General features: G+C 41.0%; 1 protein-coding gene and 2 long non-coding RNA genes across 3 annotated transcripts; 1 reads left to right on the forward strand and 2 right to left on the reverse strand.

Moving 5' to 3' along the window:
* The first annotated feature begins 649 nt into the window (after positions 1-649).
* Positions 650-4,452, forward strand: cck (cholecystokinin). The gene is made up of 4 exons (XM_005812187.2): positions 650-757; positions 1,386-1,506; positions 1,606-1,761; positions 4,044-4,452. Exons 2-4 carry the CDS (start codon positions 1,386-1,388, stop codon positions 4,175-4,177), a joined length of 411 nt encoding a protein of 136 aa, XP_005812244.1. The 5' UTR covers positions 650-757; the 3' UTR covers positions 4,178-4,452.
* A 2,402-nt stretch (positions 4,453-6,854) lies between these two features.
* LOC111610407 lies at positions 6,855-11,959 on the reverse strand. Its single transcript, XR_002753649.1, has 2 exons — positions 7,154-11,959; positions 6,855-7,064 (listed from the first exon to the last, which is right to left on the reverse strand). It is a non-coding gene; the product is annotated as an uncharacterized LOC111610407 (long non-coding RNA).
* A 2,190-nt stretch (positions 11,960-14,149) lies between these two features.
* Positions 14,150-17,877, reverse strand: LOC111610487. Its single transcript, XR_002753665.1, has 3 exons — positions 16,791-17,877; positions 16,416-16,461; positions 14,150-15,199 (listed from the first exon to the last, which is right to left on the reverse strand). It is a non-coding gene; the product is annotated as an uncharacterized LOC111610487 (long non-coding RNA).
* Between the last annotated feature and the right edge of the window lie 48 nt (positions 17,878-17,925).

Genomic DNA, 17,925 nt, shown 5'->3' on the forward strand with positions numbered 1-17,925 from the left:
GTATCCCTCTATGAGTTCGCCGCCCATCTTAACTTCAGTTGCAAGCCTCGACCTCCTTTGTTTCAGCAGCAAGTGAAACATCAACCCAACCGTGCATCAGCGGACCTTCAACCCTACTAATAAAAACATTAAGTCGGAACATTTGATCGATAGCCATCGACTCAGACCCACTGATTTGCCACCCGGCCTTGATCGATGAACCAGGTTAATCCCTGGTGATTAAAGCAGGGGTGGGGTGAGTGGAGCACCCGTCCACCAACGTCTCACTCCCACCTGCTCCAGGAAATGAGCAGCTCTCCTTGGTGCTTCTCACTTTTTCAGCATCTATGCGTGGGCGCGTGTGCATACACCTACTCTGCCATTCCCCCCTGATCCCAGCTGTATTACACATTCACAAAAACACTTCATCTGTAAAACTACCCACTAAAAACCCCTCGACTTTTTAAACATTTCAACGGCACTTCACGGTTTTTCTTTAGTCAGGCAGTTTGTTGCCAGCCCACAACAAACATGCATCTCCAGATCTACTAGTTTATGACATGCAAACAGGCAGTAAAAGTGAAGCATGCTGTCGTATCGCCAAGGCTTCGTTTGCATCAGCCTCACGAACATGGTACACACACCGACACACACACACACACACACCCAGACTGAGAGGGGCTGAGCGAGGAGTATAAAAGGGGGCATCCTTCCCACTCACCAGAGAAGTGCTCTGTTCTTGCACACTTCTTGAATACGGCAAGCCTGTTTTCTCAAGGTAAGGCTGTTTTTATTTTGGTCCTGAAGTATTTTATGACATTACGTTTGAATATTTTTATTGTTAATTAATACATTTACAGTGCCGGTGGTCTAAGCCTTGTGGTTGGCTGTTGTTTTTAAAAATCGAAATGTCATTTTATTGTGACGTGAGGCATACTCTTTTAGATTCCATCAAAACGAATATTTTTCTTCTCAAAAGATAAAATTCCTTGATTTTTTTTGGAGGAAGTTTTCCCCATTCAGTCTTTATCTCTCTGTCTGACCATGTTAAATTGAATTTATGAATAAAACTGAAACTCTTTACGGATTTAATTCATAGAGATCAGTCTTGGGAGATTTTGCCTGATGGCAAAATCGACCAAGAGTTTTTTTTAAAAAATTATTATTTATTTATACATTTTTTTTTTTTTAGCTCAGTTCGACCTGCTATTCAGGTTCCCCAGGTCCGTCTCACCTGCTGCCATAGAAGCTGTTATATTGTGGATGACTGTGTGAATATTCTAACTCTCAGACTAACCTCTTTGTCCTGTGGAAGAGCGGCTGCCTGGCAGACGGTCCGAGCCGTCTCATCGTGGGAGATTACACCTAAAAGAATAAAGCAAGCCGCTCTCCTCTCTGTGTTTCAGATGACTGTCGGACTGTGTGTGTGCGCTGTGCTGGCGGTCCTGTGTTCGAGCTGCTTCGGGCTGCCCTTCTCCCCAAAGCCCGCAGACGAGGACCAGCGCTACTTCTCAGTTCCCTCTGAAGGTACTCGAGCGCGTTCCGGCAAATCCAGGTTTTTAGATCAGAGCGCGTGACCTCATGTATGTGTGTGTGTGTGTGTGTGTGTGTGTGTGTGTTCCGCAGCCGTCTTCGAGGCTGACGCCCCCACCCTGGGGGAGACCCACCTCCGACACAGCCGCTCGAGCCCCCAGCTGAAACCTTTCTCTCAGACTGAGGAGGACGCAGATTCCCGCGCGAACCTCAGCGAACTGCTGGCAAGGCTCATCTCCTCCAGGAAAGGTGTGTGTTGGCGTGTGTGTGTGTGTGTGTGTGTGAGAGAGAGGGGGGGGGGGGGGGGGTTGATATTGGGGTTTGCTGTGTGTGGACAAACATAAAGAAACATCTTGTTGCACTTGCAACAATGTTGATTTTCACACACAAGTGCTTTCCCCCCCCCCCCCCCCCCAGCCGTTCGTCTCCCCTGGGTCATGGCTAATTACTGGAATTAGTGCAAAGGCAGCTTTGTAAAATGAATTAGTGGCTCTGGAAAGCTTTTGTGGTTTGAAAAAGGGTCTTCCAGGGTGAGCAGCCTTCCGGTTGATCCTCTCATACGATTTAAGTCCGAATCTGGCTTCTAATCACTTGACTTTCCTTTTTTTTTTGTCCCCATCTTTCCTATTGTTGTCAGTATTTATTTAATTTTTTTTTATATCTCCAGCGCTCTGATCTCTTTGGTAGAATGGTTTTGCACACATCAGGATCTCAAATTTCCTGACTCTCTCTCTCTCTCTTTCTCTGTGTGCATCAGAGCTTCGTGTAGAACAATTTCACCAAAGTGAACTGTGGGAAATTTGATCGAAAAGATTCTCCTCGAACCTTAAAATCAGCTTCAATGAGGAATTTTTTTTGTTTTTTTTTGTTTTTTTGGTCTAAGCAGAAATATTGATGGAACTCACTCGTTTCAATTTAATAAAAAAATATCTAAAAGTTTGAAGAGCTGCAGGGTTTAGGTTATAATCATGTTTTTTTTTTCTTTTGAATCTGTGTGAAAGGAGCGAGTGGCCACAACTTATTGGTCAAAATTAATGAATGAAAGTACAAAAAGTGCCTTTATTTTCCATGGTTATTTGAGTAGTGCCACTAAGCCAGTCTTTTACTTTTGTTTTATTTGATTTATTTAATGATTTATCTTAATTAATGAATTAACTAAATAACCTATGTTGTCATTTTTTTGTGTCCCTCCTGTCATCAGCTGCTAGTCAAAACATTGTGAGAGAAAACCTTAAAGTAACTCATTCATTAATCAATGACTTAATTACTAAAAATAATAATCTAACTCAAAAAGGGGGAAAAAAAATGAAATAAACATTATTTTTTACATGCCGGACATTAAGATGTGTTGTTTTTTTTTTTTGCTGTAGCCACAATGAAGCAGCTAAAGTTTCTCCCTGACTCTTGCATAATACGCATAATCATTAACAAACCAAAAAAAAAAAAAAGAAAAAAAAATTAATTTGGAAGCTGTTAAGTCAGACGCCGAAGCAGCCAAAAGGGCAACTGAAATTCAAATGTAACGCCTTATGGGGCTGAGCGCGCCTCTCTGCTCGCTGGGTGTCAGTGGGTGTGTGTTGCTCGCGTTCTCGCTGTTCACTTGCGTGTTTCGGTGTGGGAGGTGTCGTTGTCGAGCCTTCTGCGGCCGGTCTCCTCAGCTTAGCAGGAAGCTGAGGAAGATATCTGTGTGTGCATGTGTGTGTGTGTGTGTGTGTGTGTGAGAGAGAGAGAGAAAGATGCGTGGGAGGACGTGGGTGGAGTGAAAAGTGCATCTCTGCGAGATCGGGATTGATTACCGAACAGATAGCGGCTCTGCTTCCCCTTCACTTGGAATCGAATGAGTTGAAAACTGGGAATTCGGGAGATCAGAGACAAGAGAGGCTGTGCAAGGCGTTGGGGTGTCAAAGGGTGCGAGAGCAGGTTGACGTAGGTATTCGGAGAAACAGGAGGCTCACATTTGTCCACATTCATGTGCGGTCATGTGGATGCACAGGATAATGAGGAGCTGTCAGGCTGTAATCCAGCCGCTGCTGCTGTGGCTTCCTTTTCTTTTAGCCAAATTGCACGTGTGAATGTGGTTTCTATTTGCGTCTGGGTTTCCACAGAGCAAATAAGTTTAAGATGCAGATCTAGAAAGGAGTGTAGAACAAATCCAAGCATCTTTAGATCCCAGAAGCTTGTTGGAAGGCGTAAACTCTTAAGTTGTGTTAAACATTTGTGATTTGTTTGCCGGTTCAGCTTTCTGCTAAATTCTGTTTGAAGGCAGCCAATTCGACTTTCCGATGTTTGTCATCCTGAAAGCCTCATCTCACCCAAACCAGTGAACGTATCTTTTGAATAATTCAGCTTGAGAGGGTAAACATCTCTAGTGTCTTGCTTCTTAGCTGTGTTCAGAGTCAGATCTGTCAGAGGTTCTCGGTGAAATAAAAGTTCTACTCCAAGAAGATCTCTCTGCACTCAGGAATACTTACTTGACTTTTGTTCTTCTCTTCCGCCCACGATCTCTCCCCTGCCCCCATCTCTGCCTCCAGGTTCTGTGCGTAGAAACTCCATGGCCCAGAAAAAAGGCGGTCTGGACACCAAGCATCGGATAGCGGACAGGGACTATATTGGATGGATGGATTTTGGCCGGCGCAGTGCAGAAGAGTTTGAGTACGCCTCATAAGAGGAAGCAGCTTCTCCTCCATGGAAAGGGGGGGAAAAAAAAGAAACACACCAAGCTGGCTCCCCACTGTCACCCAAAAAGAGCCTATTTATGACGTATTTGTTGTACATTTGTTTGTAAAACTGTAATAACGCAATATTCATACTGTATGCCAAATTTTTTGCAGAGAGCTCTTTCTGTTTGTCTTCTTGTTCATCTGGTTTCTTTATCATTTGGGGTGAAAAGATTTGGGTCTGTTGAGACTAACTGAGCTGAATAAAGATTATAAATACTCATTTGCAGATGATTTCTTCAGAAATACACAGTAATACGACAAGTATTCCAAGTAATTAGTATCATTAGAACTAATACTTACAATGATTTGTAAGTATTAGTTACTACAAACCAGATCAGACTACATCTGGTGCTCAACATGCTGACATGGTGGTCAGTTTATCCATTACTATGGAAAACTTCTTGACTACACAAGTCTAATCACAAAACATTTAACTTTTCTGCATAATGTCTATGGAATTCAGCAATTCAAAGCTGATTGTTGAAAGCTTTATCTTCCAACCAGTCTGTCTACAGTTAGTTTAGCAAGGACAGTTCCCTTGTATCCAAAAGATGAATGGTGTTAGACAATGTCCAAACATGCAACAAAAAATGTCTACGAGTTGTACAACAGTGCTTTGGGAAAGTATTCAAACCCATTGTATTCACTCCCTCTTCATTTGTGACGACATCTTGAGATTTCACCCATGAGCATCGTGAAGAGAACCAGGTTAGAAGGGGCATCTTTGACGTCATCCGACACATACTGAACATAACCCATTCGGACTCCACATCCCCACTATCCTCTGGTATATGAGAGTAACTCTCTCCTTGAAAACCTTGGCCACATGTTCTCTGTTCATTCTCACCACAATCCAACTCAAACCAGGCGGTGATCAGTTTAAATTTCTAGACTTTTCTTCTTCACCCAAATCTTGATTTGATTATAGAATCAATAGTGGACCTTTGGCCCAAGGTTGTGTGGTATAAAGTACATTTGGGAATTACCTTATATGTGACTGTGAAGTTTGTTCTAGCTCTCTAATGCCTAGCGTAGATCTCCAATAACAAGTCACTTTCTGGATTCAGATCTAGGAGAATGTTCCTCCCAATAACCCCCCTAAAAATACCTCCTCACTGCCCACATGGGCACTACGTCCCCCAGGTGCACAAGGGAATCCCCTTCCAGGGCAGCGACCAAAGACTCCAAGACTGAGGAGTACTCTGAAAAGTTGCTTGGTGGTTAAGAACAGAAAACATCAAGATGCTTTGCTTAGGGGCTTGAAAATATCCCCACACTCAACTAGTGTCTCTCCCTGGGCAACACAGGAGTAGGAGATAGACCAGTCTCTGGGATTCCAGAGAGCAAACGCTACGCAAAGGGAATACCAACTATATCAATCTAGTACTGCTCAACTTCACACCCCAGCTCGGAGCTGAACGACATACCCTGTCCCTGGAGTCCAATTATGATTATTAGTACTTCAGGGTAATCACTCTCATCTGTTTCCAGGCTTCCACTGCACCTGACCGCAATATCCCTCAGGTAATGGGGCCTATGCAAACCCCAGAGCCTAGTCTCGACCATCAACCACTCCCCAGTGAGTTCTACCTCCCCTCCCTGACTCGGAGGGGGCGGGGGGGTAAACATCATCTATAGTCTACCATTCATTAAAGTCTTAAATCATTACTCACTTGGTCCTTCCCCTGAGGCCAATTTACCATGGGAGGAGGCCTTACCAGCGGCTAAGGCCCTGAACAGCCACACCCAAGGATGATATTTGTACAGAAGGGGGTAGATTTCTCACAAATGACCAGTGTGGAATACATTTGTATTCATCCCCATTTATTTTATTTATTTTTTACCAGCTGCCTTCAGAAGCCACCTAATTAGTATGTAGAGTCCACATATGTGCAATTTATCTCAATGTATACACATCTAAAGTAAACTGAGTCTGTGGTAAGACTTAAAAAGTTACTAAGCCAAAGGAAATGCAGCTGTCATGTTTCTGGAGTGTGAGTGTGTTTGGGTGTGTTTTAATAACTATCGAACTGCAGGTTTCCACCAGGTTGACTGGAATCTTCTCATGAATGCTGCTGGAAATAAAGCGGACTGTTGGACCACAATTCTTCACCTGATGATTGACCCTTGTAATGTCTTCAAGCCTCTATTTGTATTTGCTTCAAGCCATATGAACGCCACACATTCTAAAATCTTTGGACTTCGTTGAGCTGAATACCTACCACAGTCATTCTCTGCTATTGCTACCTACGTTTGTTTGGAAACCACTGGAGAAATCTCAATTGACTACCATTACTGGAAGTAACGTCCAGCATCAGCAGAGCTTCCCTCAGTCTGTCATCTGCGTTGCCCTGTGATGGACTGGCAACCTGTCCAGAGTGTACACTGCCTCTCCCCCAATAACTGCCCGGCAGTCTTTGCTTCAACCCTGCAAGAATAAGCTGGTATAGATGATTGATGAACATTGTTCTGAACCCAGATCCTGAAATACTTTTGGCACTTGTATATCAGTCCCAGGAGCAACGGATTTAAATCTTTAGAATTCATTTCTCATCTTGCAATTGTAACCGGATCCCTTCTGCGTTGTGCTGGTTATCAGATGTTAGTCAGGCCGTGACTCTGTTTGGCTTTCAAAGATTTATTCTGACGAAAATATCCAACAGAAAAACAATAGTTACAAGCTGCCCGCTCCAAGTCCTCTCCCGCAGGACAACATGACAAAAAGGGCGGGGATCATGTCTCACATTAAATAAAATAAACCTTTTCTATACAACATACCTGACGAAAATATCCAACAGAAAAACAATAGTTACAAGCTGCCCGCTCCAAGTCCTACACAAACAAAAATACATAACAGAAATCAACTTAATAAATCTACAAATAAACTGGAAGTATTTAGATAGAAAGTAAATAGGACACACCTCTCCCGCAGGACAACATGACAAAAGGGGAGGGCCTAAGGGACGCAAACATTTTAAAGACAAAACCATAGAAGAAGAAATAAAAAGGAGGGGCTACTGTTCTTAAAGTAACACATTCAAAACAATGACAGCTTTTCGGTCAGGTAGAGAGCAATACAAACAACAACAAAAAAAGACATTTTGTGTAATTATAACAACAACCAGGTTACACAATGATCCAAAAATCAAAGCAAACTCCAGCCTGTAGTTGGAATTAGTAAGGGGAAGAGTGCAGATTCGAAGCGGTGTTGAATTGTAATGAACAGCGCATACTACGTTTCTTCCCAGCGTGTGTGTTAAGTGAAATATGTGTCTGCGTGAGGGAGACGTGAAGAGGGGGATCGATGAACAAAGCAAGCGGGCTGAATTATTCAGAGAGGTGATTTGAAGGTGCCCCAGGGGAAGAAGACGGTCTACCATGTTTTTGTGTGTGTCAGGCATTAAAGTTGTTGGCTTGGAGGGAGGACAGATTTGAAGAAAAAACAGAGAGGAGATTAATAGAGATCCATGGGCATTGACCCAAACTTTGTGTTTAAAGATCTGAGAAGCAAAAAAGTGTAAAAGGCTGACCGGAGATTTAAAAGGCTTCATTTGGACCGTTGGTAAATGTCTCCATTGTTTGTGTGAGAGTTTCTGCAAAGATATTGACTTCAAAAGGTCACAAACACAAACGTGCAAGAATACTTCAGCATTGATATAGAGTGATAAAGCCCCTCCATGTATAAATGCTCCAGTTTTGTTGCTAATGTGTAAAACCACACATTCCCGAAATGAAAAAAAGATGAGCTCTAAGCGTGGTCACTGTGCTGAAAATCCACTACCGCTGACGGACAGATGGTCCAAATGATTCTCAAATCTGGCTGAACATTCTGCACGTAATTCTGTTCCCCCATAAAGGTCCTTTTAAAAAATTAGATCAATCAAATTTACCAAGCGTCTATAGCCAAAATACTTCAGAGTCAAATGTGAGTTCCAAGCTGCAGAGAAGCAGAGACAGCAGGGACTGTGATGACGGCCGTGCAGTTATTTTTAGTAAAACGTTGCTTATCTGCTTTTTGCCTAAATTTAAAGATACTATTGCCAGTTAGTTCAAGCCACTTTGAATATATAAAATATTATTGCATCACAGTAATGTAATCCTTTCCATATGTTTTCCAACAAAGTGCATTCATCTCTGGGACACACGACACTCAAGGAAGCAGTGTTGTCACCCAGATGTGCTGAGGATTAACCTACCAGAGGCTTGCAAAACTATGAAATCATTATCTGGGCTTTCCAAAATTATTTAAAGGCATAGTGACATAGACATTGGAGATTTGGGCCAAATTAAGACTATTGCACCTGGCGGCAGCTACTTCCTTGTCGCAAGAGGCCATGTCTATTCTGAAGTCAGCAAATAATGTGATTAATGGGACCAATATCAGAGAGGTCAGCGCTGGCAAATGAGAAAGAGACTACTCACTTGCATTAGCATTGGTTAGGCTAGAGATTAGAATGCCAAGGCTGGTCACCCATTGGATTGCCTTCTTCCTCTACTGTCCATAAGCAAAGAAAGACTAGCATTAGCATTGGGGAGGCTAATGACTAGCATGTCTCGGATCAACATTAGACACAGACTTTTTTCTTTAAAGAAAACCTTATCAAGAAAATGCTTGGCCTAAATATCATACGTCACTGACATGTTTTCTTTTGATACATTTTACTGTAATCAAACATTACACCAAGTGTTGGCTACTGATTGCAGTTAAAGTTTCAGGAAATGTCTTAAGGGCAATTCCACCTAATTTTTCACTACCTTAACCGTCTTCAATCTGCTCTACTTTAAAAACTTCAGTAGGCTACGTTGATATGAGACCGTTGTCTGGAAACTGCCAGTATTTTTGGATGTTGATCATGGAAAAGTTCCAACTATAGACGACACTGCCAAGACACCTCAAGTCTACTGTTGTTGTCATGCCAAGGCAGTAGATGGCGCTGTGATTTTAGCATGCATGCTGTTTTGACCTTTAGCTACCACCTCACTAGCTTCCAGGTTGTTTAGAAAACAGTAACCTGTCTCCAAATGAACCAAGTGTTCATGTAAGACGCGTACAACCATTACCAGAACTTGTGTTAAATTGACAAGGTTAAGTAGCATAACACAGCACAATGCTATCCGCCATTGTTTTGTTGTCATCTGCCCCTGTGTAGAGCAAATATATGCTTGTATGTATTGATAAATCTGTTTAAAAGGTTCAATGTTTTGGACCTCGTGTTGAATAAATGTCTTCTGAATCTAATTTTCCTGGAATATGATGGATAACTCAAAAGAAATCCCAACCACAGCTTATTCTCTATCGTCTGCTGTTGTCTGGCAAACGTAGAGGAATCAATAGTTCATTGTTTACCAGAGAAAATTTGAGCGGTTTCTTTCCACTGGTGGTGAGTCAGTCTGAATAATGGCAGCATATTATATTTGCAATAATTTATTTTTAGCATTCTTTCGGTTTTTCCCCTCTTTTAACCAGAGACTAAACTGTAATAAATGGACTGAGCTTGCTTTTGAGTCCATCAATCACTCTTATGCTGCGAGTCATTTTTAAGCCTCCACTTGAGGAAACTTAGGGATAATTGTGTTTCCAAAGGACATGTTCTAATGAGAAGGCTGGCAGTGAACTCACCAAACAAATTTGTAAATTTTTTGCTAAAATAATTGTGTTTTGTGTTCAGTTTTCTTGTTTAATGTTTGTAATCTATTCCCTCTCGGGCTTTGATTTTTTTTAATGATTATTCTCGCTTTGCACTCCCCTTTAATATTTTGTAATCACAATTCCTGCCATGTTTCTTATAATCACTTTTTATTATTTAATTTCCCAGATTATATTGTTGAACTGTTGCAAATTTGTAGATGGTTCTTTGCCCAAGGTCACTAAGAATTATTTTGACCAGGTTTCATTAGCAGTCCTATGTGCGAGAAAAGCATACGCAGACCTTTTTTGTTTTTTATTTGGTCATGCTTACTTATCAATGTCAGCCAAAGGTAAAATTAGCAAATTCAAAAAGCATTTCTCAAATAATGCCTTCATTAATTTGCCAAACAAAGTTATCAAAACTAATCTAGTTCTATGTGGAAAGTAAGACCTCCACCACCTCTCATGAATCCCAAATTAACTGAAATTTACCACATTTCTGGTTCAACTTCCACAGCCAAACCAAGGCTTGATCAAGGCCACACTTGTACAATTAGGAACTCACCAAAATAGAACTTGTCTGACAAGACAAAGTAGGCTGAAACATCCCAGAAAGCAGCTCATTATGCCAAAAACGGAAGTAAAACAAGAACAGAGGGGGAAACGGCAGCCAAAAAAGTAGAGAAAAACCATTTTGATAAGGCCCAAGACTTTTTGGTGAATAGGGCTCATGAGGAAAAAATATACCTTTTTAGAAGGTGTGCATCCTGGTGTAAAACATAACCATTATTTCAGAAATACTGGTTTAGTTTTGATAACTTTCATGGTAGTGTGATGATCTTGGGCTGCTTTGCTGCTTTAGTGCCTGGAACACTTTCTGTAATTAAGGAACCGTGAATTATGTTCTCTGTTAGAAAAGTCTGGTGGAGAACGTCTGCGCTTCAGTTTATGAGATGCTGTGGCAGGACCTTAAACAGGCCATTCATGCCTGAACAACCCCCAGTCTTAACATCAATCATATTTAAATATGAGTCTAATAAAGGGAATCATATTCCTTACCATTATCATATTGCAATTGTTTTTGTTTTGTAAAAATAATAAAAATACCTAAACTCATGAAAAATCTGCCAACATATTAAACTACCAACATTTTATTATTCAACTTCCGGAAAAGTTAGGAAACTTTTGACAGTGACAAAACATGGCGTGAGCAGTGCTTCGGCGGCGTTTGAACCCGCTTGCGCATTTGTCCTGTTGAGGTGCCGGACATGGGCCGAAGATAAATGATTGCCAAAATGTCATTCAGAGATGACACCACGAAAGACGCCCGTGGCATTTGAAAGACTTTCATTTTATCCAATTAAGACTCCCGGCCAACCGAAGTGGCATTTTTCGATTATTGCTCACCTCCGATTCACCTTTTTGGTTCCGCCTGAGGTTTAATAAAGAGTCCCTTATTGCGTCCCTGAAGGAAAACAGATGGTGAATGGGTCCGGAGTTATGACTGATCAAATGAGGAAGGACAGATGCACAATGTGCTTCATCTATTCACTTTGTGTTGAGTTATTTTTGAGCTCCATCTGCTGGACGAGAAGCAATTATTTCATTTTTGGGAGGGTTGCCTTGATAACTTTGGCCTTGAAGTAGTTATGGGTTCATACAGAGAGGAAAACAACAACACAGTTAGATTAAAAAAAAGAAAAACAAGATTTTGGTATTATTTGTATTATTGGGAACTCTTTGCATATTGTGTCATTTAAATGACATTAAATGACATATTGTGTCATTTAATGACACAATATGCAATATATAAAGTCACCACACCAGCAAATCCATCTCTTAATAATGGGAAATCCAGTATGAAAGTTTTGGAGGGGGCCTAGTCAAAGTCTAACTGAAACCTTAATTTCTAGTATGCCTGAATTAAAACAATTCTGCAAAGAAGAGTGGGTCAGAAAGTTGTCACAAGCAGTTGATATTAGCTGTTTTGTTTGGATAGGTTTGTTTTTCTTAAAAATGAAATCCTGTTTTAAAAACTTGATTCTGTGTTGACTCACTTTACTTTGGTCTTATACACCATGTTCCTAATTATTATGCAAATTGGATTTAAGTGTCATAAAGATGACATTTTTTGTTGTGCTATTAGATTTATAGATGGTATTGTGTGTCAGGGCTCTTTGAATCACTATAATTAATTTCAGAGAGCTGGTTGATTAGTTTGTCTGGTGAGCTCAATTAAAGGAAATCTACTTAAGAAGGATGTTCCACATTATTAAGCAGGCCACAGGTTTCAAGCAATATGGGAAAGAGAAATGATCTCTCTGCTGACAAAAATCATCAGATAGTGTAGTGCCGTATGACAAGATATGAAAACATTAGATATTTAACAAAAACTGAAGCATTTATTGTACTGTGAAGAGATTTGTGGCTGATTCAGAACAAAAGTGGGTTTGTACAGATAAAGGCAGAATGAGGAAGGTTTCTGTTAGACACATTCATTGGATTAAGAGAGCAGCTGTTAAAATGCCCTTACAAAGCAGCAAACAGGTATTTGAAGCTGCTGGAGCCTCTGGAACCTCAAGGTGGAGGATCCTCCAGAGGCTTTCAGTGCATGAACCTACTATTGGGCCCCTAACCAGAGCTCACAAGCAGAAATGGTCACAGTGGCTCCAGCCATACATGAAGATGAATTTTCAACAGACTTGTTCACTGATGACTGCTGTGCAACCCTGGATGGTCCAGATGGACGCAGTAGTGGATCAGTGGTGGACGGCCACCACATCCCAACACGGCTGTAACGTCAGCAAGGAGGTGGTGGAGTCATGCTTTGGGCTGAATTCATGAGGAGAGAATCATTGGTCGGCCCCTTCAGAGTCCATGAAGGTGTGAAAATGACCTCAGCAAAGTATATCCTCCTGAGACCCGGGCTTTTGTTTGATGTGCATTTTTTATGTCTCCTTACTATTTGGGATTAGTATGACCTAATTGTAGTTGAAATTAAATTTTAGCTTTCTATGTGCTCTTGAACTATGTCAAAACCAATGCCCTCATATGAGGACAATGGGTCTGTTTTTGCATATACATTTCTCCTTGTCATTTGGGATCATAAGGACCCAATTGGCCTAAAAATGAAATTTCAGCTTTCTACAATAAGTGGTTTTCTCAAAACCCAATGTCCTCAGACGAGGACATTGGGTCTATCTGTGTGACGATAAGACCATTCAATCAATGTTATTATTTACATCTGTGTTTACAAAAATGTAATGTCCTCATATGAGGATGCAGGGTCTCAGGAGGATATGGACTTTCTGACTGATCACTTTCTTTCATGGTTCAAAAAGAAGAGCCGAACCTTCAGTAGCAAAATCATCTTCACGCATGACAATGAATGCTGCTGTGTCATTGGCTGCTATGGGCATAAAAGGGGAGAAACTCATGGTGTGGTCACCATCCTCCTCTGACCTCAACCCTATTGAGAACCTTTGGAGTTTCCTCAAGCAGAAGATCTGAGGGTGGAATGCAGTTCATATCAAACCAGCAGCTCTGGGAAGGTTTTCTGACATCCTGCAAAGAAATTCAAGCAGAAACTTTCCACAAACTCACAAGTTCAACGGATCAAGAATTGTGCAGGTGATGTCAAAGAAGGTCCTATGTTAACATGTAACTTGGTCTGTTAAGATGTTTTTGATTGAAATAGCTTTTGATTTTAGTTCATGTGAACACTTAATGCTGCACATTCAAATAATGACCATTTGCAGATCTTTACAATCTATAAAATGTTTAGAAAATCTCCTGTGCATAATAATTTGGAACATTTTGCATTTTGAGTTTTTTATTTTTGAAAAAAATACTGTTGTCATGGGGAGCTTTGTTCAGTAAAATTTGATTTATACTGTAATAGTTCATGACTTGAAAATTACACTGACCATCATTTGCACTGACCATTTCAGAAAATCAGAGAAAATATCACTTGCATAATCATTTGGAACACGGTGTAAATGTAAATAGATTTTGAACAAAAAGAGAAGCAAAAACAGATGTAAGCTGATCCAAAGTTCAACTGTTTGCTATGCAAAGGTGGGCAGAATGTTCCAAAAATTGTACTCAAGAAAGATCATCAGTACTGCAACGCGTTTTTACTCAAGTAAAAGTAAAAAGTAGCCGAACAAGAAATTACTCAAGAGCAAAAAAGTGTTTGCTTTTATATAGCCTACTCAAGTATTGAATAAATGATTAAATTATCAGTCATAATCAGACAGACCAAAATATAAGGTTAAGTGGAAATTTTAAGTGGACGTTTTAAGGACCAAAATGACAATATTTCATATAAAATAACAAAATCAGACTGTGATCCATCTCCCTTTAATCCTTACTCATTTGTTCTGAATGTTAGATTGCGCTGAGACACAAGAACAAAACTGGATTTCATACCCCAACAATCTTGGACTTTCCAGCAACACAGGTAAAAAAAAGATGGCTGAAGATGGTAGTGACCAACCTGTGCCTGATGAGCTTGCCAGCATTTTGGATGAGAGACTGGAGAAAGAAAACGTAGAACTAAAACATATTGGACAAAATCTCTGTAGAAAGATTGAGCGCTCCAAGTCTAGCAGAAGTGCTTGCAGGCGACCAGACCTGAAAACAAAATGTGATATGCTGGCAAATGAAAACGATGCATTAAATGCACAGCTGGTGTCTCTTCGTGCAGCGCCTGAGGAGACAGGGCAGGAACACACGGACATGAGAGACGCAGTGGATTGTTTGGAAATGCTCCAACAATCTCTGAGAAGAACACTCCAGGATCTTCAGATGGACTTGAAGAAGGCACAGCCGACTATGGATCAGCAAACTGGAGAGCTGGAGAGTCTTTCTGAGGAACTGGACAATCTCCAAAGGCAGCATGAGGCAGATTGTCTAGAGATCCAGAACCTAAACAGGCAGAACTTGGGTTTGAGGGCTGAAGATGCTCTGGTTTGGGAAAGGTTGTGGGAAAAGAAGGAAATGGTTAAATTCAAACTGGAAGACTCGTCAAGATTAATCTCACCTGCTCAACCAAGCATGACATCATGCGCCTCGATTCCGACCTATCGGTGATGGTCTCCTCCTCCAATCATCAAGCGTCGCTCCCTTGATACGGTCCAGCTGCTCATCGGCTTCTGCTCGTTGGCTGAGCTTCAACCTTCCCCCAACCCTCCTCCACCTTCAGCTCGTGGCTTCTTCGATATCCATTCAGTCTTCACCATCCTCTCCACCACCAGTGTCCGGGCCAAGGGGGAGGAATCTTCATACACAGTGGCTCATTCTCTCTGACAGCAGTTACCAGGGCAACGTCTTCCTCCTGGGTCCGAGCGCCAAAGATTTTCATTTGTCAGTTAAACTTTCTAATACCACCGTCTCTCTCTCTGTGTGAGTCTTTTCAGGCTGAATTACTGGTTGTTCTGGTGAAACTGCAGGGCTTGTACCGGTCATGGAAAACCTGGAAAGTCATGGAATTTGCTAATAAAGGCTACGTGTGTTTCTGTGGTTCTCGTCTCGGACTCGACCGCATTTGGTCTCGGGCGTTGAAGTTTCACAAAATTTCCGGCATGTTGTCCAGTTTATTTGACAACATTCTTGTTTTCACTGGATGCAAAACATACCGATTCAAATCCAAGCAATAACGTGACTTATTAATGACGTGTTTTCAAGGCAGTAGGAACAAGATTATCATTGGGGGCGACAAATATTGGAAACCTGGCAGATCCGTAAATAGCTTGCGCAGAAATGTCATAAACAATGGAGTCATCAACATGTTACTTAGTAACTCCTTACTCTAATCTGACCCCTTGTTTCAGAAACGAGTAATCTAAAGCGTTACTATTTACAATCCAATAGTCAGATTGTCACAGTATGTTACTATACATTTCTCATTTTATTCAGTAAAAACATACATTGTTGCTTTCCTCTTTTTTCTTGGGGAGTTATGTCTCATGTGTAACACCAGCGACACAAACTTAAAGCATTTCCTAACTGAAGAATAAATTAGATGCATAAATTAACTACAGTATATATCATAGGTATGTGTTTTCTCAAAGTGGCACACTGCCCCCAAAAAACATATTTTTCCAGTTCCTCTTGAACAAAATGACTTGCATCTTTAATCTCGGTGGTGCCCAGAGTCGGTCCTCGAGGTCCGGCACCCTGCCTGTCCTCGTTCTCTCCCCAGTGGTAGTAACAACCTCTTCAGCATGTCAGTGTTCTTCTTAGGGCTTCGACTGAGCCATTATTTGAACCAGGTGCGTTAAACCAGGGAGAGAACTGAAACATGCAGGATGCCGGCCCTCCAGGACCGACTTTGGGCACCACTGCCTTAGCTTCTCACTGATAACTCAGTGTGCCGTCTCACTTTCCAGCCCTGCATTCAGTAATTTGCCAAACATGAGCCACGACTCTAAAAAGGTTGAAACACACAGACTGAGGCAAAAAATCCAAAATGTTTTGTTTTTTTTCTCCTGTCATTTTCAGCCACAAACATTTAATTAAAATATCCATTGTTGTGTGTTACTGTCTCTCACCTGCTGGTCTGCTTCTGTCTCTCCCTCTCTCTGCATCCTGATGTCCCTGCATGGCAACCATGTATTTACAACAGACACTACTCTAACATACAGTATCAGAATGTGAACTAACTAAAGATTAAAAAAAATGTATGTTTGTCATACAGAAAAAAATTTTAGCAAGTGATTTGCAGATGTATACATTATTATTCATGTCATAAGCTGTCAACTCTATTTACTGCATAACAATATTGTGTGACTTTTACCCCCCAAAATAATAAAAACAATTTAAAAAAGAGAGAAGTCTAACTGCTTCCTTTGTATTAACAAAGACCTTCTGGTAAATGCCCGAAAGCTTCTAACCACAGACTGAATGAACTCGCCACAATCACTTACCCCAACTCCATCTCCCTGCCCCGTTTGTGAGCTGTGGCTTCTGTGCGTTCATTCACTCAATTCAGTGGAAGTTCTGTCGAATTCCCCGTCTAATGGTCAATTAAACAAAGAAAAAGCATCTTTTAGAATGCAGTGATATCGACCCAATAAACTATTGCAAATGCCTTGGCAGATTCTCACCCGTTCACTTCAAGTGGAGCGATGACTTTGTTTGGATTCAGGCGACACGTTTCTATTAAAATTTGACATTTATTTAAAAAAAACAAAAACACAACTGCATTTCAGTACAGTGGGACAGAGGAAGAAAGGCATAATGTAGCGCCTCAGTAGCTGGAGATAGCCAAACAGTGGGAGTGCACTTGTCTAAGACTGGATGCGTGTGGGATTTTGTGGATTTCAGAGTGGGAGTGCTACATCTAGCCAGCAGACTCGTCGGCCTCCAAAGCAGAGGCGTTGGTGGATGTGGCTATAATTTTGTTCTGGTGGGTTGCTTGACCCTCTTATATAAACAAAAGTTACATAAAAAAAAATATTTTGTGTGTCATTTTTCAGTCGTTTTGTAAGCATTTAGCTGTGAGCTACGTCCTAAAACTAGCATGCTAACATGCTAGCAGTGACAGTCCCAGGCCTGTTCTTGTTAATACATGTACCGAAATAATTGCTCTGCAACAAGAATGCCTAATCCTTACCATAAACACAAAGTCAAATTAGTAGATAATAAATTCTAAACTGTTTTTTTTTTTTTTTTTTTTTTTTTAGAAAACCAGGACTTACTTTGGATTACCTTCAAAAGGTCAAGTCAGGGGTGAGGCCTTACAGTGGAAGTGAGAAGCCCCTAGCTAATTAAAAATATGTAGATGTCAAGCGCAGGGGTATTGCACTGCAGTCCACCAAAAAATAATAAGAACTGTAGTATTTCATGAGCTTTTGGCATAAATGCTACTTCAGAACTTTAGAGATTTCGATCAGTCAGTATCTTTCCTGCAGAAAATAGCTGATCTAGCCTCTATTGCCAGAAGCCCATTAAAATGCTGTCTACATCGTTTTAAGCTGTGTGATTGTGAGCGTGAATGGGAATAAAAATAGCAATAGGTATTTTGTTCCATATAACACAGTAGGAGTGTAACAGGAAAAC

The sequence above is a fragment of the Xiphophorus maculatus genome, chromosome 13 (genome assembly GCF_002775205.1).
Source record: "Xiphophorus maculatus strain JP 163 A chromosome 13, X_maculatus-5.0-male, whole genome shotgun sequence".
Classification (NCBI taxonomy): domain Eukaryota; kingdom Metazoa; phylum Chordata; class Actinopteri; order Cyprinodontiformes; family Poeciliidae; genus Xiphophorus; species Xiphophorus maculatus.

What these genes read in the sequence shown, in the direction of transcription:
- cck (XM_005812187.2), top strand. Translation starts at nt 1,386, where the DNA reads ATGACTGTCGGACTGTGTGTGTGCGCTGTGCTGGCGGTCCTGTGTTCG. An exon ending in CTTCTCAGTTCCCTCTGAAG is followed by an intron (nt 1,507 to 1,605) that starts GTACTCGAGCGC and finishes TGTGTTCCGCAG; the next exon opens with CCGTCTTCGAGGCTGACGCC. An exon ending in GCTCATCTCCTCCAGGAAAG is followed by an intron (nt 1,762 to 4,043) that starts GTGTGTGTTGGC and finishes CTCTGCCTCCAG; the next exon opens with GTTCTGTGCGTAGAAACTCC.